This window comes from Rhineura floridana, chromosome 5 (genome assembly GCF_030035675.1).
Source record: "Rhineura floridana isolate rRhiFlo1 chromosome 5, rRhiFlo1.hap2, whole genome shotgun sequence".
Lineage (NCBI taxonomy): Eukaryota > Metazoa > Chordata > Lepidosauria > Squamata > Rhineuridae > Rhineura > Rhineura floridana.
In genome coordinates this window covers 61,713,811-61,738,056 of record NC_084484.1, presented here as the reverse complement: position 1 = coordinate 61,738,056, position 24,246 = coordinate 61,713,811, and the positions used below count along the sequence as shown (strand labels likewise).

Here is a 24,246-nt window from a genome sequence, read left to right as displayed (position 1 = left end):
AGCAAGGGAGACACACGGGTCGAGCTGATGCAGATATAATGTTGGATGTGGAAGTGCATGCAGACTGATGTTCTTTTCAGCCTTATTGAAGTTGTTTGTTTAAAAGCATTATGATATTGTAGGATAAAATATTATAACATTTTTACAAATCTATGGTGTACAGTGTAAAAACAATAAGCAAATCATTAAAACAGAAGTACAACATAAAGCCAGTAAAACAGTAGCATAAAGGAGTATTGAAGCAAATAAAAACAGGGACGTCATGGAATTAAAATGGATAAAACAGGGTCCAGTCTTATAGGTCAGGGACAGAGCTTGGAAGTAACTCGTTAAAAATAACGAGTTACTTGTAATTCACTACATTTTTGCGTAACGAGAGGGTAATTTTGTTACATTTGCTTGTAACAGAACGAGTGGTAACTTAATTACTTTCCAGCTGTAACTGTAACGTTTCCAATGTTCCATTTACCATTACTTGGGGGGAGGGGAAGTCTGCTCCTGTGATTGGTGGCCAAAAGAATGTGCCTCACACATGGCGAGCCAGACTACAGAAGCAGAATGGAGGTGAAGAACTGAGATGAGTGGCGATGGTGTGTGCGCGTGCGCATGCGTGCGCATGCGTGCGCCTCCACCGCTTGTCCTGCCGCCCCTTCCTGCCTGCCTCCTCCTCTCCTCTCATGCCCATCGCTGGCTGCCTCTCCCCTCCCTGCTTGTCGCTGCCTCTCCCCCGTGCCTGTCGTTGCCTCTCCCCTCCCTGGGTGTCGTTGCCTCTCCCCACGTGCGTGTCGTTGCTTCTTCCTTCACTGCATGTCGTTGCCTCTTCCCCGCGCCTGTTGTTGCCTCTCTCCTTGGGTGTGGTTGCCTCTTCCCCGTGCGTGTCGTTGCCTCTCTCCTCCCTGGGTGTCGTTGCCTCTCCCCATGTGCGTGTCGTTGCCTCTTCCTTCCCTGGGTGTCATTGCCTCACTCCTCCCTGTGTGTCGTTGCCTCTTCCCCGTGCCTGTTGTTGCCTCTCTCCTCCCTGGGTGTCGTTACCTCTCCCCACGTGCGAGTCGTTGCCTCTTCCTTCCCTGCGTGTCGTTGCCTCTCTCCTCCCTGCGTGTCGTTGCCTCTTCCCCGTGCCTGTTGTTGCTTCTCTCCTCCCTGGGTGGCGTTGCCTCTCCCCACGTGCGTGTCGTTGCCTCTCCCCACGTGCGTGTCGTTGCCTCATCCTTCCCTGCGTGTCATTGCCTCTCTCCTCCCTGGGTGTCGTTGCCTCTTCCCCGTGCCTGTCGTTGCCTGTCTCCTCCCTGGGTGTCATTGCCTCTTCCCCGTGCCTGTTGTTGCCTCTCTCCTCCCTGGGAGTCGTTGCCTCTCCCCACGTGCGAGTCGTTGCCTCTCGCCTCCCTGCGTGTCGTTGCCTCTTCCCCGTGCCTGTTGTTGCTTCTCTCCTCCCTGGGTGTCGTTGCCTCTTCCCCGTGCCTGTCGTTGCCTCTCTCCTCCCTGGGTGTCGTTGCCTCTTCCCCGTGCCTGTCGTTGCCTGTCTCCTCCCTGGGTGTCATTGCCTCTTCCCCGTGCCTGTTGTTGCCTCTCTCCTCCCTGGGTGTCGTTGCCTCTCCCCACGTGCGAGTCGTTGCCTCTCTCCTCCCTGCGTGTCGTTGCCTCTCCCCACGTGCGAGTCGTTGCTTCTCTCCTCCCTGGGTGTCGTTGCCTCTTCCCCGTGCCTGTCGTTGCCTCTCTCCTCCCTGGGTGTCGTTGCCTCTTCCCCGTGCCTGTTGCCTCTCTCCTCCCTGTGTGTTGTTGCCTCTCCCCACGTGCGTGTCGTTGCCTCTTCCTTCCCTGGGTGTCGTTGCCTCTTCCCCGTGCCTGTTGCCTCTCTCCTCCCTGTGTGTTGTTGCCTCTCCCCACGTGCGTGTCGTTGCCTCTTCCTTCCCTGGGTGTCGTTGTCTCTCCCCACGTGCGTGTCGTTGCCTCATCCTTCCCTGCGTTGCTTCTCTCCTCCCTGGGTGTCGTTGCCTCTTCCGCGTGTCGTTGCCTCTCTCCTCCCTCGGTGTCGTTGCCTCTCCCCACGTGCGTGTCGTTGCCTCTTCCTTCCCTGGGTGTCATTGCCTCTCTCCTCCCTGTGTGTCATTGCCTCTTCCCCGTGCCTGTTGTTGCCTCTCTCCTCCCTGGGTGTCGTTGCCTCTCCCCACGTGCGAGTCGTTGCCTCTTCCTTCCCTGGGTGTCATTGCCTCTCTCCTCCCTGGGTGTCCTTGCCTCTTCCCCGTGCCTGTTGCCTCTCTCCTCCCTGGGTGTCGTTGTTGCCTCTCTCCTCCCTGGGTGTCGTTGTTGCCTCTCCCCACCCTGCTTCTCATTGCCTCTCCCCTCCCTGCGTCTCATTGCCTCTCCCCTCAGCACAGAGGAAAGGGTCCCCAAAGTATGCAAGAACAGACAAAGTCAATACTACAAGAGTAAGTAATTGTATTGGTAGAAATTATGATAGTACATAAGAAACAAAAGGTATACATATATATATATATGAAATAGAGCAATATTAACAAAATATGTGTAAAAAAGACTCAGGGAACTTCCAGAAGATTTGTTTATTGAACATTCAACCTGATTTGTTTGCAGGGAGATTTGATGACATTGCATCAAAACAAGCCTTGTCCCTTTCCAGTGTATTTTCCTGTTACTTTTCTCATTGCAAAAAAATCTGATATTCAGTGGAAGGTTTGTGGCGCAAGACCCCCTCATCAACTACAATTGTATAACCTGAGTTTGCTGGTATGTGACTGAGTCCCACCCAAACTAGTGGCAGTCTGAAAGTGCCTTCATGTAGTAGCCAAAAAATATATTGGAAATGCAAATATTCTTTTCAAGCTGAAGCTAAGAAGAATGTATTACAGAGTTGTTGGACGAGATCTCCAGATTACATTCTGTTCCTTTGCTTCATCAAAACCAATTCAGAAACGAGTGTGTAAATGTAACTCACATATAATAAATGAATTCTTCTACATATCTTAGAGCACTATCACTTCTGCAAATATATCTTGATGTCTACTATGCAGGAAGTGAGGGGAAGGCAGAAGTGAAGAAGCCTAGGCCAGGGAGCTTGTGCCATCATCCTGGGGTTGGCCTGGAAAATATTCTGTATTTGTTGCTTATTCAAAATATTTTAAATGCCTCCCCCCCATCTGTATATTGATTTTTAAATAGTAGCAAAAGACAATTGGGTTGCATGATGAGGATCAAAAGTTCACAACACTCTTCACCCCTCCATAACCCCAAGAAATTGGTCCTAAATTTAAACTATAAAAAAGAACAAATATGACACATTGGCTGTACATATGCATGCATGCATGTCCTCACACACAGAGTTAATTTTCATTTAGGCTGCCTATCTAATGCAGAAACATCATACATTTTGACTGTTATGTCCTTGAATATAAGAATCAAAACTGGTTATAGAAACAGCTAGCAGCCCTTGTTTGTGATCAGGGTGGTGGTGGGGAAAAGTCAGTGCAGTTATGAAGCCAAAATTCCACAGTGCAGTCCATAAAGGTGGCAACAACAGTGGGTCTAGACATCAAGCAACTTTCTTCTGATGACAAGTACAGATAGGCAGAAACAAGAGCCGTCCAAGAATTATGATCTGCACTGGCTGAGCTACATTCCAGTATTACCATGTACAACTGAATGTTTACTCCTGTTGCAAACCATTGTTGTTATGTGCCTTCAATGGCGACCCTATGAATCAGAGCCCTCCAATAGCATCTTTCATGAACCACACAGTTCAGATCTTGTAAGTTCAGGTCTGTGGCTTCCTTTGGAATCAATCCATCTCTTGTTTGGCCTTCCTCTTTTTCTACTCCCTTCTGTTTTTCCCAGCATTATTGTCTTTTCTAGTGAATCATGTCTTCTCTGTTGCGCAGTGTGTGTTTGTGTGCTTAATTAAGTTTAAAACAACACAGCAGCAGCAGCAGAGTAACAGCAGATGTTGAAATGCAAGTGTGCCAGCGTGTGTGTGCGTTTACCTAAGAAAGCAGGCTTTTACCCTGCATCAGCATCACTGAGACTTGAGACTTAGTAAAATAAGAAAAGCTAGTTTATTTATAGAAATACACAGTAGATAGAAAGGCATACCTAGTTCTAACTAACTAGCTAAGTTGGAGGCGTAACACCCAGGTGCGGGAGTTAGCCCCATGCTAGGAGAGAGAGCAGAGACAGAGAAGGAAGTGGAAAGGGCAGAAGGAGGAGGGGCAGGTAAGCTTCCCTAAAGACTTAATAGTCTAGCGACATAAGGAAGTCAGTCAGAGCATCACAGGTAAAGATAAACAAGCCTATCCATCTGGAGGACCCTTGCTCTATCTCCCTTCTGGAACACAAACAAAAGAACGAAACAGGAGTTGCTCTTGCCCCACTTCCAACATTCTCATGATGTGTCCAAAGTATGATAACCTCAGTTTCATCATTTTAGCTTCTAGTGACAGTTCTGGTTTAATTTGTTCTGACACCCAACCATTTGTCTTTTTCACAGTCCATGGTATGCACAAAGTTCTCCTCCAACACCACATTTCCAATGAGTTGATTTTTCTCTTATCCACTTTTTTCACTGTCCAACTTTTACATCCATACATAGTGATTGGGAATATCATGGTGTGAATGATCCTGACTTTAGTGTTCAGTGATACATCTTTGCATTTGAGGACCTTTTCTAGTTCTCTCATAGCTGCGCTCCCCAGTCCTAGCCTTCTAATTTCTTGACTATTGTCTCCATTTTGGTTAATGGCTGTGCCGAGGTATTGATAATCCTTGACAAGTTCAAAGTCCTCATTGTCAACTTTAAAGTTACATAAAACTTTTGTTGTCATTATTTTAGTCTTCTTGACGTTCAGCTGTCGTCCTGGTTTTGTGCTTTCCTCTTTAACTTTCATTATTGTCTTGATCTGTGGGTGGGTAGGAGGCGACAAGGGAGGAGGTGGAGAGTGAGACGGGGTGGAGTGGAGAAAACAATTTAAAAAAATGGAGTGGAGGGGAAAAGGAGCCAGAGGGCAAGAACATGGATAAAGGAGGAGAAGGAGGCAGAAGCAGAATAGAGATAAAGAACTGTGGAGGTGAAAGATGACAACGTGTCTGTGTGTGTGTTTGCACTTGGCACACAAAGTGGCCTCCACCACCCTCTCTGGCTACTGTGCTGCATTTGCAGTATTTTAACTTTTTTGTATCTCAGGGGAAAATGTTTGCTTGGGTCAGTGTCCCTTAGTTGGTGGCAGGGCAGGGTCCGGGAGGTGGTTGAGTGAGAGAGATTATGCTGGCTGGCTGAGTGGTGGGGAGGGGGGTTGCACTTGGATTGACATGCAAAGATCTGAGTAGTGGCCTCTGCCTCCCTCCCCACCTCCCTTACCAGTGGAGAGACCACCATTGCTATCTTATGGATAAAAAGTATTATTCTACTACCTCTGTATGTGTGTGTTTATTTTTAATGTTGTTTTAGGCTACTTAGATGTGCAGCAGCCAAGGCCAGCACCTTGTAGATGTTTTTTTTTAAAGTAACTGAAATATAACTGTAGTGATTACTTTTGAGAAAAAGTAATCAGTTACTTTCAGAGCCATTGCAATTGTAACTGTAATTACTACTTTTTTGGGCCATGTAACTGTAACTGTAATTTATTACTTTTTTAAAGTAATCTTCCAAGGTCTGGTCAGGGAAAGCCTGGGCAAAAAGATTTGTTGCTGCTTCATGTATGACAGAGGGGAAGGCATCCCATAGTACAGGGGCAATAACAGAAATAGAGATAGCAGACAAAAACAGCATCCCAGAAAATCCACTGTTGTAGCATCCTTGGCAGGTGGTCATTTCGCTTCTGTTTAAAAACATCGAACATTCCATCACCTTCCAAGGCAGTATGTTGCACTGTTAATTCTCTCTCTCTCTCACACACACACACAACCCCTCTTTCTTGTAATTTGAATCTATTGGTTCTTGTCCTACTTTCTGAACAGATAATAGATTTACTCCATCATCTGTGTGACAACTCCTCAGATATTTGAAGATGGTTTTCATATTTTCTTTTCTCCAGGCTAAACATACATAACGACTTAACATAAACTGTTCCTCATAAGACTTGGTTTCCCAGGCTTTAAAGGTAATGACCAGCATTTAAATTTGAATTTCAGATTGGAAAAATTAGAAATGGAGAGAACTGAAACTGACAGTTCTTTCCATCCCTACTTCGGGGTTTGCAAGGCCCATTCTTCCTCAGATTGCATATTCACTTAGGCTATAATCCTATATTCACTTATCAGGGCATATGGCCACTGTACTCTATGGAAATTACATTGCAGTAAACTTAGACTGGATTGTTAGCATATTTTGTTAGCATTCAGAGATACAGTACAATCATGAAACGTCAGATTTTTGTGGCCATATGCCATGTCTTCTCATTCCACTGTCACCCCCATTTGTGAATATTTATGACAAATTCAGGCAATTATTTTCTTGGTAATAAAGTGGTAAACTATGAAAGGATGTAACATTCTTGCATCCCTGGTGCATGGAAAAGGAGTCTGGGGTTGAAGTTATGTGCATTGAAAAGGAAAAGTGGAGATGATGATGCATTGCTTATGAGTCACCATTTACCCAACAATTTAAATCTGGGATTGGGATGGAGGGAGATCATTCATTCATTCATTTCATTCATTGGCAACCACTTGTGACTGAGTAAGATTGTCAGGGCCGGCTCTAGGCATGACGGGGCCCTTGGGCACCAGCGTGCCCTGGGCCCCTCCGCTCCCCTTCCGCGATCTGTGGAAACAGCTGTGGGAGGGATCTCAGGACAGGAGCTTCTGAGCTGCCTGCCATCCATTCCCATCCCATCCCCCCCACTTAACCTACCTTTCCATTCTTTTGCAGCTGCGCGCATCGCGTGCACAGGTTTGCCATCAATCAAGGTGGCGGCCGAGGTTTCCCTAAGGGGCTGAAGCCTCTGCCATCATCTTGGTTGATAGCAGCAATGCGCGCGTGTAGCGTGTAGCTTCAGCCCCTTAGGGAAACCTCGGCCACCATCTTGATTGATGGCAAACCACAAAAAAAGTGGAGAAAAAGGTAAGTGAAGCGGGGGGATGGCGGGCAGTTCGGAAGCTCTTGTTCCGCGATCCGCGGCTCCTGTTCTGCTTCCACGGATCGCAGAATGAGAGCAGAGGGCCCTCTGTAGCTCCAGGGGCCCTCAGGCCAGTGCCCAACCTGGCCGCCCTTTAGAACCGGCCCTGAAGATTGTCTTCCAAGATAAGGTCTTTAATGGTGGGTTTGTGAGTGTGGAGGCCAATCCTAGATCCACACAGCCTCCCACGGTGAGGACATAGGTTTCCAGATGGAAGACAGTCATCATGAGGATTTACTTGACGTGCCTTCCACTTAGCTTGTTTGTCCCTTTTGCCCTGTACTCATGCTTCTTCAAAGTCCATAGCAGCTTTGATAACAGCCGGCCTCCAATTGGGACGCTCATGGGCCAAAACTTCCCAGTTCTTGCTGCTCGTGTTACATTTTTTAAGATTATCTTTAAGAACATCTTTAAACCTCTTTTGCTGTCCACCGATATTCCATTTTCCATCCTTAAGTTTGGAGTAAAGTAGCTGCTTTGGAAGACGGTAGTCAGGCATTTGAACAACATGGCCAGTCCAGCGAACTTGATGTTGAAGGATAATTGCTTCAACACTGGTGGTCTTTGCTTCTTCCAAAATGCTTACATTAGTCCATCTATCTTCCCAAGTAATTTGCAGAATTTTCTGGAGGCAGCGTTGGTGGAATCTTTCAAGAAGTTGGGAGTGGCGTTTATAAATGGTCCATGTTTCACAGGCATACAGTAAGGTCAGTAGTACAATGGCTTTGTAAATAAGCATTTTGGTCTCCCTGCAAATATCCCAATCCTCACTCTATGCTTCATTCGGGAGAACGTGGCACTCACAGAACTCAGACAGTGTTAAATTTCAGCATCAATGTCAGCTTTTACAGAGAAATGGCTGCCAAGATAAGAAAAGTCATCAACATTCTCCAGCATCGCACCATTAAGCTGGATTGATGGTGCTACAGAGGGACTAGTCCGCACCTGCTGATGAAGCACTTTGGTTTTTTTGATATGAAGCGAGAGCCCAAGTTTTCCATATGCTTCTGCAAAGACATTTAAGATAGTTTGAAGATCTTTCTCTGAATGTGCAGAGACTACATTATCATTGGCATACTGAAGGCATATTACAGAGGTTGTAATTACCTTACTTTTTGCTTTCAGCCTACTGAGATTAAAAAGCTTTCCATCTGTTCGATGTATGATTTCTACACCAGTAGGAAGTTTCCCCTCAATAAGGTGCACAATCATAGCCATGAAAATAGCAAATAAGGTTGGAACAATGACGCATCCCTGTTTTACGACTGATCCAACTCTGAATGGATCACTCTGAAAGCCATTGTTATCCAAAATTGTCACTGTCATGTTGTCAGGAAGGAGTCACAAACTATTCACAAATTTATCAGGGCATCCAATTTTCTGAAGCATGGTGCAGAGAGCGGTTCGATTCACAGTATCAAAGGCCTCAGTCAGATCAATAAATGCCATATATAAAGGTTGGTTTTGCTGCTGGCATTTTTCTTGAAGCAGTGAAGATCATGCTCACTGTCCCCTTGGAAGGGCAGAAACCATTTTGGGATTCAGGGAGGATGTCTTCTGAGATAGGTAGGAGGCGATTTGTGAGGATCCTTGCTAGGATTTTACCTGTGGTAGCAAGAAAACAGATGCCTCGATAGTTCCCACAATCTGTTCTATCACCCTTCTTAAAAAGAGTGATAATTATGGTGTCCCTGTGATAATTATGTGCAAGTGCATAATATCATGCAGATGATTCTTTGGAAAGATGAAGATATTATTGGTAGCTGCAATGCAAACTATAATTTATAGAATAAAAGATTCTGAGCTTTATGGTTTTTAAAATGAAAAAAATACTACTGGATATTTAAACCTAAAGAACAGCAAGTGTACAATCTACCAGGAAGTTGTCCAGCAAAAGCCCAACTGAACTGCTTGGGCAGCTCTCACGTCCTTTTCTCTGCAGCTGATGCAGGAGACCTATCCAGTGGTTACTGCTTTAACCCTCATTATGCATGTCACTCAGTCCAAGAGTATTGTTTTCGAGGAATGAGGAGATTTACCACCTGTCAGCCAATACCCCTCAGAACTGGACAGTAACTGATGGGACTGACTTCTGAGTAAGCATGCATAGGATTGCAATCCTGAATACTAGGGGTAGCCAACATGGTGCCTTCCAGAAGCTGTTGGACTCCAAGTCCCATCAGCCCCAGCCAGCACTGCCAATGGCCAGGGGTGCTCAACTAACCCCGGCCTACACACTTACTAGTATTTTATGACTCTTATATTATATGAATATGCAACCTCTGCAGTTCCTCATCTTGCACCCAATCATCTTGATGAGAAACTGATTTCCTCTTTGGCATACAAATAAATCTATGACATTAGCACTTTCATTTAAAGCACGGATGGGAAACCTGTGGCCCTCTAGATGCTGTTGAATGCCGAGTCCAGTAAGCCCCAGCCAGTGCAGCCGATGGTCAGGGAGGATGGTGGGAGTTCTAGTCCAACATTTGGGAGGCTGCAGGTTTCCCATTTCTGATTTAAAGTATCATGCTGATGGAACAACTGTCAAGGGTGCATTCTGCTTCCTGCAGAAAAACAAAACAGTTAATGGAACTCCTTTAGGTTCACACATGCCAGGCACAGACTTAGGCTATGAACAAATGATTATTTCTGTGGATGAGGGTTGGGAAGGACCCTCATCCACACCCTCATCCTTACCACCTCCACAGATCTGGGCCTGACCCTGCCAGAGTGATGACTGTTCAAATGTGATTGATAACTGTACAGATATACTGAAAGGAGATGAAAAGGCTGGCCTCAGGGTGGGGGGCAGTGTTGCTCTAAGGGAGGAAAGCCTATTCATACCTTTCTAAGAGAAAGAGAGATGTCCATGTTAGCACTGGAGAGAAAGAAGTGCATGCTGAAGAAAAAAGGATTTTAAAATGTAAGAAAGTGTGCTTTAAATGATGGAACACCCGGTATGAGCATGGAACACAGATGGACATGCTCCATTCCATTTGGAACATATATATCAGAAAATAGCACCCAGGAATTTTGGCGTGCATCCCCATTAGGGCTTTCCATCAGAGATCAGGTGCACTTCAGCATTCCCAATCCCCCATCAGTGACATGAATCTTGAGCTGAGTTCATCCTGGTCTCCAACCTGCTGGCAAGGCAGACAAGTGACACATCTTCTTCTGCACAACTGTTAAAGAGGCTGGAATCCTGTCCTCTTCTGGCATCTGGATGCCCTACAAATATGTGCATCACTGCCATAATCAAGCCATGTGTTTGCATCTGTTACTGAGCACATTTGGTTAGATGCTCACCAGGCACTTTAACAAGAGCCCCTCTAAATCCTGTGCATTCAGCATCAGCCAGTGATCTATGACTGGTGGTGCAGCAAAACCAGCCCACAAGGGAGCAATAGGCAGAGGCTTGCTTTTGCTATTGTGCTGCCTGGAAAGGTTATGTAAGGCCACTTCACTTGCAAGTGTCAGGATATGTTTCCTTGGATTTTACCGGAGGTAGCCTGGGATCCTTTTTTCATCTGTAGCCAAAGCGTATTGTATATTCAGGATAGAAGGAAATGACTGAATCTCCCTCTGGCTCATAATTTGGGTTTTGACACGCAGTCACGTTGAAGTGGATGGGGAAAATCTGCTGTTCACTAATAAGAATAATTTGCAATGCACATAAACAGTCACTTTGAGGTGTAGTGGGTTGGTTATTGTTTATAACTTCACATGTTAATTATCAGCAGGTTAATCAACTAAAGTTTTAGTGGCTTAATTGCTGGGAGCCATTTTAATAAAATTACCTCTGAACTTGTATTCCTCGGTATCTATTAATGATGAGTGTCACAAGACTTTGAGCTTGAGAAAAGGACTCAGCATATTCACAGTATTCAGAGGATTTCTGGTTTTCATACTTATTAACCTTGTGCAGTACTTCAGGGATTTTCAAAGCATAGCTGAAGAGGATTTTTATTTTTTTTTGCTATGGTAATGATTTTCACAATGAGATTCATGATAAAAAAATCTGAGGAGGTATGACTGAAGCTGCCTGCTAGGACTCTTTGAAGATCCCCACATAAAATATACAGAAGCAGAAAAGAAGGCCTTGTCTAGGCAATCAAATCCCCTTGTATAGAATACGCAGATTTAGCCCACTCTTTGAAAATAAACTTGTAGGTAAAAACCATAGGATCAATTTAGAATGGAAGTATACCATGAGGTGACTGCTCCATTCAGTTTTTGTAGGATGTGGTGGTTTTATGAAGGCTCCCTGTCTAAGGGTTTGGAACTGCACCAATTAAATAGCAAGGGTGGATCTGATTTTAAATGCCAAGGGGGTACAGGGATGAGTAGAATCCTCCTCCTGGCCATAGCTGTCCTCCCTGCAGCTTTCTCCCAGACTACTTTTCACTTAACAAGAAACACTTCCCATATCAGAGCTCTCTGTAATGTACTTTTCTACAGAGGACAGAACCTCAATGCTTGGCTTTTGCCAATCAGGAACCCAGATACCTTTTCCAGTGTCTGGATGTCCCAGGGGCAATGAATCCATCATTAGCTGCCCATCTGTTGTTGTTGTTGTTGTGACCATCCAGGACATATATAAATAAATGTAAGCGAGAGCTATATTGAGCAAGGGGCGAAAGGGATGGCTGCAACAGTCCTGCATACTGATTCATTCACTATTGATATGGACATAGGAAAATGATTTTCCCTATTTGCCTCCAGTATGAACAGCAAGAGGAACTTATCTTATGCACATAAACTGTTCGGTCCTGTTTGACTGTGGGCCAAGATGTAGGTAAACAGGAGGATCCTGATTTACAGTGCAACGTTAACCATGTCTATGCAGAATTAAATCCAACTGAATTCAATAGGGCTTACCCCCAGGTTAGTGGGGTAAGGATTGCAGTTTAATCTCTTTAGGTATTAACATAGGGGAATGGGAAGAAAAAGCCATTTCCCAGAGTCCAACCAGCGGCACCTGCAGGATTTTTGGGGGTAGGTCAGTGGGAAGCAAAGTAAAACACTGAAAAGGAGAGCACACTAGTTTCTAAAAAAATAATTGAGAAGAATAGTGCCTGTACATTTTGACTATCTCAGGTTCTGCAAATGCTAGGAACATTCTCTTTTTATAAAAGCAAGCAAGCAAGCAAGCTGGGGATGTGGATATGATGGCTCATCTGGGTGAGCAACTTCTCTTCTCCCTGTGGATATCCATGAGTCCTGCTCAGATGGGACTATGTCAGTGGATGGAGCCATTGTTGCTGAACTTGCTCATCTCATCTTAAACAATATCTCTTCTTTAAAATTACTTGCTGGTGACAACCTATGCAATGTTATTTAGATTTAATTTTGTATGTTGGCTAACCTAAGACTGCACAACGAATAAGCTAGAGAGAAAATGCTAGGATAAAATTCAGATGGATGGATGAACATCAATAGTGTAAAGGAAAATGTCTCCAGTGATTCTGATACATGAATGAACAGGGAATGTTTATATCTTTATCAAATGAATGATACTCTACAAATGATGAAGAATATTGCCAGGCACTTAGGTAGATAAATGAACCTCTTCCTGATGTGTGCATCATTTAAACGAACACATTTTCAAACCATTTCTAACCAGTTCCTGCGTCTGTGCCTGAGGAATATGGAATTGATTAAGTGTGAATGTTTAAATGAGTGTTTCTGGTTTTGTATGTATCATCTCTAACACGTAATGCAGCTCTCAGTGGATGGCTAGAGAAAAACACTGTCGGTAGCTAAGGGATTGACATAGATGGGGAGCCTGTGGCCCTTCAGATGTTGTTGAACTTCAGCTTCCATCATCCCCTGTCAGAATGGCCAGTGCTCAAGGACACTGTGCGTTGAAGTCCAGCAACATCCGGAGGGACACAGGTTTCCATTCCTGGGTCCACAGGATCTTTCAAAGAGTGTGTATGTGTTTATATCACCTGCCTATATGGTTACCACATCCCCTGCCTCTCTTGATTTCTGATCAGATGAAAATGCAGGATAAAATTATCTTCACCATCTTTATTTCTAGAAATTTCTGATTGCACCCTGATGTATTATTATTCAATAGTTTACAATTTAATCCTATATGCAAATAGACTGTATGCAACTTTTTTTTATTCAAAGGGGAGCAATCACAATGGGTTAGATCCAGATTAAGGTAGTTACACTTAAGTCCCAGTGATGATTAAACAAAGTGCAACTGTATTAATATGGATTCAACCCAATGATTATATTCTAGGCTGAAGCAAGAACTATTTTTGTTTACTTGTTATAGGGAAAATTATTTACAATTGTCTTTTAAGGCACTTTAAAAAATATTAAGCCCAACTGTATTGGAAGGGTTAAGGGACTTTGGTAATTAACAATGCAATGCAATTCTCCAACCATTTTCTAGAGACAGAAGAATCTCCTGCAAACGACTTATATGCATCAACAGCTCTAAACAACAGGAATTTTTTTGTACAAAGAGTAGAAGAGAAAGAGTGATTTACATAATACAAATTGGCATCACAACATTTTATGAACATAACAGCTGAAACAGACATGATGTCAGAGATGTGTCAATGTCTTTTGGGGGGCCTAAAAGCAGTCTTGGGGGGGGAGGTCCATTTTGGATCACACTTATGATTGCCCAATTCATATACTCCCCTACTTAGTATTTGGATTCAAGAAGGAAGAAACATAAAGATACCCATAATGTGCCTATATGTTTCCCCTTTGTGAGCTGATTTGCATCAGGAAAATGGTGCAGAGAAGAGTTAACTCACCTCATCTCAGCAGCAATTAGAAAGAGAGAGAGAGAGAGAGAGAGAGAGAGATGCATTCAGAATTTCACACCCATCTCCAGCAAGTCTAGTTTGGCCCTAAGATAATATCGCCTATAATGCATTACAGGGGTATAGTCACCTAGGGTCTCAAGGTGTATGTTAGGTCCCTTACTTTTTTGGGAGCCAGGTCTCAGCACGGTCTCTCTGTCTCCAGCATCCTATGAGCCAATCTGCACAAAAGGGGAGTGTGTTGGGCACTAAGAAGGGTCTTCTGACATGCTTTCTTGTCCTTTACTGCTGACTGGAGCCCATCAAAGTGAAAGGAGAGTAAGAGCAAAAGGAAAAGGAGATAGAAACATGGTCAGAACCCTAAATGCAACAATACAGCGACTAGTATGTAGGGACAAAGAGAACTATTACAATAGGTATTGTATAGAAATAAAAGAGGACAACAAAAAGGGTAGAACAAGAGCCCTATTCCGAAAGATTAGAGAAATGAAAGGCAAATTTAAAGCAAGACTAGGGATGCTGAATAATCAACAGGGAACACAATGCCTGACCGAGATGAAATAAAAGAAAGATGGAAGCAATACACTGAAGAACTCTATAAAAGAGATGCCAGGATGACAGATTCATTCATGGAGGAACCGTATGATGAAGAACCAGAAATTTTAGAATGTGAGGTGAAAGCTTCTCTTAACATACTTGGAAGAAACAAATCACCAGGAACAGATGGCATACCAATAGAGTTGCTACAAGCTACTGAGACTGAATCTGTCCAAATTTTGACAAAAATTAGTCAACAAATATGGAAGACTAAACAATGGCCCACGGACTAGAAGTGTTCAACACACATCCCAATTCCAAAGAAAGGAAATCCCAGGGGATGCAGTATCGAACTATTGCCTTAATATCCCATGCAAGTAAAGTAAAGCTCAAGATTCTACAACAAAGGCTTTTACCATATATGGAGCAAGAAATGCCAGATATCCAAGCTGGATTTAGAAAGGGAAGAGGCACCAGAGATCATATTGCAAACATACATTGGATAATGGAACGGACCAAGGAATTTCAGAAGGAAATCACCCTGTGCTTTACAGATTACAGCAAAGCCTTTGACTGTGTAGATTATGAAAAACAATGGAATACTTTAAAAGAAATGGGGCTGCCACAGCATCTGATTGTCCTGATGCGCAACCTATACTCTGGACAAGAGGCTACTGTAAGGACAGAATATGGAGAAACCAATTGGTTCTCCATCAGAAAGGGTGTGAGACCGGGGTGTATTTTATCACCCTATTTGTTTCATCTATATGCAGAAGATATCATACAGAAAGCAGGATTGGACCAAGTTGAAGGAGGTGTGAAAACTGGAGGGAGAAATATCAATAAGTTAAGATATACAGATGATATCATACTACTGGCAGAAACCAGTATCGATTTGAAACAAATGCTGGTGAAAGTTAAAGAGCACAAAAAAAAGCACAAAAGCAGGACTACAGCTGAATGTCAAAAAGACTAAAGTAATGACAACAGAAGATTTATGTAACTTTAAAGTAGACAATGAGGACATTGAACTTGTCAAGGATTATCAATACCTTGGCACAGTCATTAACCAAAATGGAGACAATAGTCAAGAAATCAGAAGAAGGCTAGGACTGGGGAGGGCAGCTATGAGAGAACTAGAAATGATCCTCAAATGCAAAGATGTATCACTGAATACTAAAGTCAGGATCATTCAGACCATGGTATTCCCGACCTCTGTGTATGGATGTGAAAGCTGGACAGTGAAAAAAGCAGATAAGAGAAAAATCAACTCATTTGAAATGTGGTGTTGGAAGAGAGCTTTATGCGTACCATGGACAGCGAAAAAGACAAATAGTTGGGTGTTAGAACAAATTAAACCAGAACTAAAATGATGAAACAGAGGTTATCATACTTTGGACACATCATGAGAAGACATGATTCACTGGAAAAGACAATAATGCTGGGAAAAACAGAAGGGAGTAGAAAAAGAGGAAGACCAAAGAAGAGATGGATTGATTCCATAAAGAAAGCTGCACACCTGAACTTACAAGATCTGAACAGGGTGGTACATGACAGATGCTATTGGAGGTTGCTGATTCAAAGGGTTGCCATAAGTTGTAATCAACTTGAAGGCACATAACAACAACAAAGTATTCAAGCCTGGCCAGTGTAATCTTAGAAGGCTATATAATCTTAGAATGGGCTGTGGCTGTGAGGGGGCGTGGCTGTGACTATCATGAACGGGCCCTGCACTTCTGAATTTGCCATTACACTACTAAATGCACAGAACTGTCCTACAGTCTCTTCTGGTACCAGAGATAGAGTTCACTCAAGTTTGCTTCTTAAGTACATTTTAGAATTCTGAATAGAAGCCAAGATGCATAAGACATATATCAAGAGATCTAATACTATCAATTTACTAATTTCTTGTAGTATACATAACTCAGAATAATCTCTGTAGTGCACATAATGATCATGCTTGTAGTCTGATTTGGATTTCTGCTGCTCAAGTTAAGTTTCTGCCATTTGTTGGGTTGTAAGCTCCATTTTTCTGGATTGTTCCCTTATATGCTGTTATCTATTTTTGATTAGACCAATGTTTTTGTTTTGTTTTGTTGAGTTTTCAATTTTTAAAGGAAGAGTGGGGTATCTTTCTATCTATCTACCTTCCTGTATTAAACAAAAAATAAAGGTTGTTTTTTTTTCAAGAAAGGGAATACAAGTTAGGGGTACACAATGGCTTGGTACTGAGGGCAAATGATGGTGTGAGTGAGAGTGATTTGGAGTCATTTTACCCCTCTCCAAATCAAATTGCAATGTCAACAAAGCGCCCCAAGTTGGATCAGGGTCCCCACAAAGCCTTGTGTGGCTCTGTGTTTCTGTACTTTCTACTTTTCTGTACCCGTTATCTCTATATATTTCTGTGCCCTTATGTTTCTCTAGGTCATCGTGGCTATACAAGAATTGAGGCTGTCCAGAATGTTGCCTGCGGAGCACTAAAGAGCTCTGGATGATTTTGTTTGTTTGTTTAAGCAGAACAAGATCTATCTATCGATCTTTTTTTTAAAAAAAAATAGTCTGCTGCTCTGCTTGAAAAAAAATCACCCAGAGCTCTTCAGGGTTCCATCAGACAGCATGCAGGATAGCCTCTCCTTCTAAAGCCTATTGGAGGATATCCCCTCCCAACACAAACAAGCACTAGAAAGCTAAGCTAGCTCGTGTTAAGCTGCTAATGTTGTTTAAACTGCACAAGCAAGAATGCACACCACTTGGCTACCTATTAATTGTTTTAAGGTTAAAAAGAGCAGAAGTCAAAGCCCTCACTCCTCTGTTTGAAAATATGAAATCAGTATGGATTGTGGAGTTTTCATCAGCCTAATAAAGGCATTGCCCTAATATGGTTTATGGAGGAAAGAGTATCCCTTTTACTTCTTCCACCTCAAAACTGGAGGATCCCTGGTTGTATGATTGCTCAGGCCAATCTCTTAGTGCAACCTTCCCCAGCCTGGTGCCCTCCAGATGTTTCAGATTACAACTCCCATCAGACCAGGTAACACAGTCATACCAAATAGGGTTGATGGGATTTCTGGTCCAAAACATCTAGAGGTTACCAGGTTGGGGGAATGTCCTGTGTGCAATATTTTTAAAGACAATAAATTGCACAGCCAATGCTGGTTCTGAATCAGCTGCTAGCAAAGTACAAAGCTGTGGTCCTGTGGTTGACTTCTTTCAAAGTTATCCATGTGGCCTCAGAGGACTTCTTTGATTCTTTCAAGTAAAGAGTTTAAAAAATTAAAATCTTTGCTTCGTTGTAGATTTAATCTCCTGTCTGACAAGGCAAAGCAAAAGCTTCACTTTCATAAGTCTCTTTCCATTACTGAGTCTTCTATGAGTCATTTCTGTTCTTTTTGCCATGCCTGTTGCCGTGACTCTGAACAGTCACCTTTTCTGATTCCAGCTTCAGAAAGTCACCTCCCTCCTTTGACAGAGGTCTGGCACACCTTAGTTTTAAAGGAAGACAAATTATAGCTCATTAGGAACTCTTGTGTTTCAGCTCATAAATTGACCCAGTCATATGTGTACACCTGCAAGTCACCTCCTCATATTCATTTCATTTTTCCTGAAGTAAAAACATATTTGGCACTATTTCCAAGCAAATAATTGGTTTCCCATTCCATAGGTCAAGCAGAGGGCTGGGGCAAATTGTCAATTAATATCCCTGTGAAACAGAGGAAGAAATATTCCCATGAAATGTATTAAACATGAAGTGAAGCAGTGTTGAAACGTATCTCCAGCATGGGTGGGAGACAAATGCATTTTTATTTGGACCAATATGGTTGGCACCAGCCTTGAGTGTAAGATGTACACCACACTAGAAATTTAAAAAGAAAGTAACTCTTCACTTTGGGACTGTCTCTAGAGTTCTCTAGCGGGGGCCCTCCTATGTCAGTGGGCCCTGGCAGGTTTATTAACCTGTTGTGGCTGTGCTCCAAGCAGCGCTGGGAAACTAGGACATAGAACTGACAAGAAGCCTCTCACCAGCCCTGTATGGTAGTGCTACAAAAGTGATCAGGTGGGCTGCTGTCAGTTGAATTTACAGACAGTGCAATTCATTTGTTATAGGTAGTGGGGAGAAGTGATTTCACAGCTGCTTGCCTCTGCCGGAGAGAGTGGCAGGTCAGAGACAGACTCGATTTTTCAGAATTTGCCTGTTCTGTTTTGCGGCCCTTCAGAGTATGTCATCAGTCATAACATTCATAAAGGAATCATCCATATGGCATCATTTGAGAAATGGAAGCTAAATGGATGCCATCAGTACACAAATCTGCTGTGTTCTTCCTTTTATATAACAGTCTAGTTGCTGTGATGATGTGTGTGTGTGCGTGTGTGCCAGAATCAATAAGAAATGTGTTCAATTTCTGCCCAACACAGCCTACTTCCAATTTGGGGGGATGGGGTGTAATCTCCCTTTAATAGAGATGTTGTAAAGAGGCTGTATAATCCCAGGTCTGTGGATTTTGCCATGTTAGTATTGGAGGGTTTCAGAGAATTCCTGCCACAAATGTTTGTGCCAAACAGCATTACAATCGAATGGCCTCTGCCAGCTGAGAGATTAGCAGGACATTAGAATCTAGTCATTGCTTCCAACATTGGCATCTGGAGGCTCAGCTGATCTCTTGTAGCTAAGGCACACACAATAAGCTAAAAACTGGCTGATGCCTCTGATAATGTTGACAAATAATTCTGTAAAAGGAAATAAAGGTCAACTTGGATGAGAAACCTCACACAGGATCTGTGTGACATGATTTTGACTGGATGGGGAGGGAAGAAGTAAGAAAGCTGGCTAAGGTAACAGGACTATCAGCCAGAGACACCAAAGGGGAGCAGGTAGGGACAGGCACATCTGCCAGTTTCAGTTCCTCTCAGTTTCTCACTTTATCAATCTTAGGGCTCATCTGCATGGTGGTTTATTGTGTGTTTGGTGCTACTCACATCTCCTTTAAATTTGCATGGTTCACATGATGTTACCAGCAAACAGAAGCTATCACACAGCTTTCTCCTTGTAAATCTATACTAACCCAATCCATTGAAAAGTGGAGAAAATACATATCGGATTTCTTCCCCTCCTCCATGCAGATGCTTTGCTTTGCTGTTTTTAGGTGGGTGTGTCAATTGTTCCCCTCCCCATGTCTACTATCTCCTCCTCCCTTCTTTCATTTTGTTTCCTGTGGGAAGACAAGCTACTTCTAGCTGCTATCCTCCATTCTGCTGGCCTTTTTATGTTGCTGCAAATTGTGTCTTTATTTTCTTTCCCCCTGTTAAGCAAAAGCTTAACACTGCTCCAACAAAGTGTATTTCAGCTATAACCTACCAACCATAGGCAGGGAAAACACAGATGTTAGCACTTCCAGGGTTTTATTTTAAAGGAACTTACTGCAGCTGGTAGAACAGACTGAGCATGCTCAGTCACCTAGCAACCAGAGGGAATGAAAATGTATAATTAGAGGGTGGGACCACAAGGAAACAGTGAGACTAATTCTTCCCAGAGGAATGCCCACTTGTGTGAATGGGAAAAACCAATTGGCAGCTACCATTGAGCAGGAACTGCGGACGGTGCCAATCAATAATGAAGGTAGAAGCAGTTTATTTGCTACAAAGAAATGTTCCCATATAGTTGAGCCCTTAAATTTCAGTTCTCCACATTTCTACATCAACTTCCAAAATTCCTCAGTATTTTAATGCAGATTTATCCTCATATACACATTTGTGTATGCAATTTTGCCTAAAATATGCATTTTTGCAAAGCAATATTCCCAATATAAAGCATTTGTGTCTGTTTTTTTCCAACTAAATATGCTTTTTCATGCAAATGTTCACTGCAAAATTCAGAGAAGTGTGGCTTGTGTTTTGGTTTGCACATTATTTTGGAAAGTGCAAATTAGGTAGGTTTACCTGTCAGTGTGAACTGTATTGAATTTCTCCCGCATCCTAGCAGAAAGGAATAAGCTGAAGTGCAGGTATCATTTTCAAGGGCCAAATCAAATATTTGGTTGCATATTTTATCCTATCCCAAGCAATCCTTCCTCTTCTGCCTTAAAAGTAAATCACACTGAAACCAAAGGTATTGATGTATCTGTTTTTAAGTGTTATGATATCAGTTGACTATAAGATGCCCAAATGATCCTAACTTTTAGAAAACCTTTGCAATTCAATTGAATAGTTGTGAATAGTATTTGACCATCATTGCTCATTTCCATATGGAATCTTATTCTGAAAGTTGTGCTATGCCTATGATTGAGGTTATAGCGGCAGTAGCCAATGTGGTGCCTTCCAGAGATTGCTGGGTTACAACTCCCATCAGCCCCAACCAGCATGACCAATGATCAGAAATGGAGTGAACTGTAGTCCATCAAATATAAAGATGGCTGAGGTTAGCTTCCCCTGACCTACACTGCCATTCACATATAGCAGCTGCTTTAAATGTACACCTAAAAAATGAAAAGTGTGTATATAACAAACGTGTATCATAAGGGCTGCAGCAGCTCCCTCTTAAGTGTATTCTCAGTGATAAACTCAGCTTCATCACTGCTTCATGCAGGGGTGAGGGACCTTTTTCAGCCTGATGGCTACAGGCCCTGATCAGCAACCTTCTGAGAGCTGCATTTTGCAAAACTCTGCGTATTAGGCAAAATGGCATACTTAAATGTGTATACGAGAATAATGTTTTATTAAAATACTGAGGAAGCAAAAGCAAAAGCGGGCAGAGCAACAGATGTGACTCTTACCTTTGTGCAGAAGGCAGCATCATAGTCACACAAAAGTCAGAGGTTTCTAAATATGCACACACAGCCCTCTCCATCCAGGAAAGCACGGCCACAGTTTAAGGACACATTCCAGCCAGTGAAAAGCACTTGGGGAAGGCATGGGCCAGAGCTGGTGAGGGGCATGACCTGGGGAGAGAGGGGGAGAGTTGAGATTCCCAACCCTGGCATCATGTGCAGATTGGCAGATGGGAAGGTTTGTGCCTAAGACAGGACCTTGTTAAATGAAGCTCATCTAGGACAGGGCTCGTTTCACCTTTTATGTGATGCTCTTTTGACTGCCAGAAAAATGACAACTCCTTTTTTATGGCCTTCACAGATTTTAAAACACTTAGCTGCTCTGGCAATCTCATTTTGAACAATTCTGTCGTTACTTTTTTTTCTTAACCATCTTGCTGGAACATATTCTATCAAAAACGAAGTGCTTCAGTGTAATATGAAGATGCCGCTCAGCAAGAAGCAAATAAATATCATTTGCAGCAATGATTTCTAATAACTACCCTGCACATTTCCTTCCTGCAGCTTAATCAGAGGAAATACGAAGAAATTCAAAGGGAGATGCTTCTCATCATCAAACGAGAAGCTGTTGCAACAATTACATAATGACCATACAAAGAGCGAGCCTGATTTGGAGTCTAATGCACATCCCATTGAAGTCACTGGTAAAACTACTTGTGGCTGTTATCCAATGAAGTGATAAGAATTTGCAGAGCTAAATCACATGTGGACTTGGCACTTGGTTTGATGCTGCTGCAGCCACTGCTGAAGAGACAAGCTGTATTCAGAGTGAAGGCTGGCTTATCTCATCAGCAGTGGGCAGTGCTACTGTAGCAACATCATCAAACAATGATTGTTTATCCCGCCGCCCCCCGTCTCTGCCTATTTCTTCTTCACGTTTCATGGAATTATCTTCTGGATGAAAAGAATAGCATGAGGTAATGTGAGGATTCTCTCACTAAAATGTGGGAATCCATTAAAACCCAAGGAAAACATATGAGAGTTTCAAAAGATCATCATAGCTAAAGCATAGGGATTATGATGATCTATCCTGTGATGGATGAACAGTGTGATAACACTTGTGCCCTTTGGCTTTGCTGCAGGAGGATAATCTAGCCTTTGAGATCCTGGATCCATCCTTTAAAAAAAAAGCACCACTTATTACGGCATGGACCCTATTGAGCATAGTGGGAGCATGTTTACTGCCAGGAAACATGCACAGGAGTTTATTCAAGATAATAAAAGAGTTACTTTTCAATAACTACAATAGAGTCTTCCCTGTTAATCTGGCAGCATTCCTACTTCTGTTTGCTTACATGGGAAACATAGGTAGAAAAATAAATCTAGGGAAATGCTGAGGTTTTTGTCTTGCTAAAAAAAGCATATAAATTCACATTAATTTATTATTCATTCTATTTATATATCACTTTTCCACCAGGAAAGTATTCAAAGCACTTCCTCTTCCCCTTTCTTTCTACCCGTTGATAAAGGATGATTGCTATCCTACAAAATATAATCAAATATTCTGCCAAGACGTGAAACCCTCAGGGCTCTTCTAAGATCTTGAGCTTTTTCTCTGACAGGTACACCAAAAAAGGAAAAGGAAGAAAGAATGACAGAGAGAAGGATATGTTTTGTAACTCCAGACAGAGTCAACATAAAACTTAAACCAAAAGCTTTTTTTAAAAAACAACAACCTCACATTGAAAAAGAAAATCATTACAGTAGCCTGAAACTATGCTTACACTGCACAATGCTGAGTGCTCATGTAGTGTGGCAGTTAGAGTGCTAGACTAGGACCTGGGAGACTAGGATTCAAATCCTCACTCAGCTATGAAACTCACTGGGTAACCTTGGCTAGTCTCTGTTTCTTAGCCTAACCTACCTCACAAGATTGTTGCAGGAATAAAAGGGGGAGGGGGAGGACTATGTGTGCCACCTTGAGCTGCTTAGAAGAAAGGTGGGCTATAAGTAAAATAGTAAATAAATAACATATAAGTCCTTTGGTCTTTTCTTGTGTAGCTAAGGTAGGAAAGGGAACTGCAACTGACTTGACCTCATTTCAGGGATGGGGAATTGGATTCCAGCTGGCGGCAGATCCTGATGACCCCCACCCCCTGCAGGTCACGTTGACAGGTGACCACCAACCAGTCAATCACCTGACATCACTGTTAGTTTAGGAGCTGTAGATCTGGCCAGAATTCACAGAAACTGAATTCCTCAAGCATCCCTACTCCTAAGTAAGATAATATCCATACCATACATTTAAAGCACTCTTATACCACATTCACAGCCATGTCTTCTCCCAAAGAATCCTGTAGTTTGTTAAGGGTGCTAAGAGATGTCAGGATACACCTGCCTTACAGAGCTACAGTAGCTAGCACCCTTAAGAATTGCTGCATCTGTGTTGGAATTGCTTTTTAATACATTTTTAAAGCTTTTTTAAAAACAAGTTTTTAAAGCTTTTTTTTTAAAAAATTAAAAGATGTTTTGTTTTCCTATATTTTAAAGTCTGTTTTTTTATGTTTTAGAGTGTTTTTAGTCCTTTTGTTTGCCGGCTTGGGCTCCTACTGGAAGGAAGGGTGGGATATAATTCTAATACGTAAATAATAAAATAAAATAAATAAGAAATAAGAAACTAACATTCCCAAAGTGACTGTTAAAGTGGTGTGAGAGCGCTTTAAATGTACTATGTGGATGTGACCTAAGTCTTCCAATAAAATACCTGTTGGTAGTGGGTGTGTTTTAAAACCCAAACAATTTACAGCACCGAAAAATGCAAAATCAAATAGTGCCCCTGGAACACTTATTTAAATGGCTGAAAGAAAAGCTGAATAAAGTACATATACTTTGACATCAGCTGGAGATTTTATTTACATGTGCAGATTGGCAAGCACTGCACAGTTCACCATGGAGGGTTTATAAGGTCTCTTGCCGTGTGTTTACATGTATATCTGAAAACAAAATGAAACCAAAACAATCCAGCTGCAGGGC

At 42.6% G+C, this 24,246-nt stretch overlaps 1 protein-coding gene across 3 annotated transcripts in view; it reads left to right on the top strand.

The window, feature by feature from the left end:
• The first annotated feature begins 590 nt into the window (after window positions 1–590).
• LOC133385830 (putative protein CRIPAK) overlaps window positions 591–24,246 on the top strand; it is a 56,287-nt gene continuing 32,631 nt past the window's right edge. For all 3 annotated transcript variants that reach the window (XM_061629412.1, XM_061629411.1, XM_061629410.1), the window contains exon 1: window positions 591–2,426. In XM_061629412.1, coding sequence (XP_061485396.1) covers window positions 617–2,426 — 1,810 coding nt within the window. In that variant the 5' untranslated portion in view covers window positions 591–616. The remainder of the gene's footprint in view (window positions 2,427–24,246) is intronic.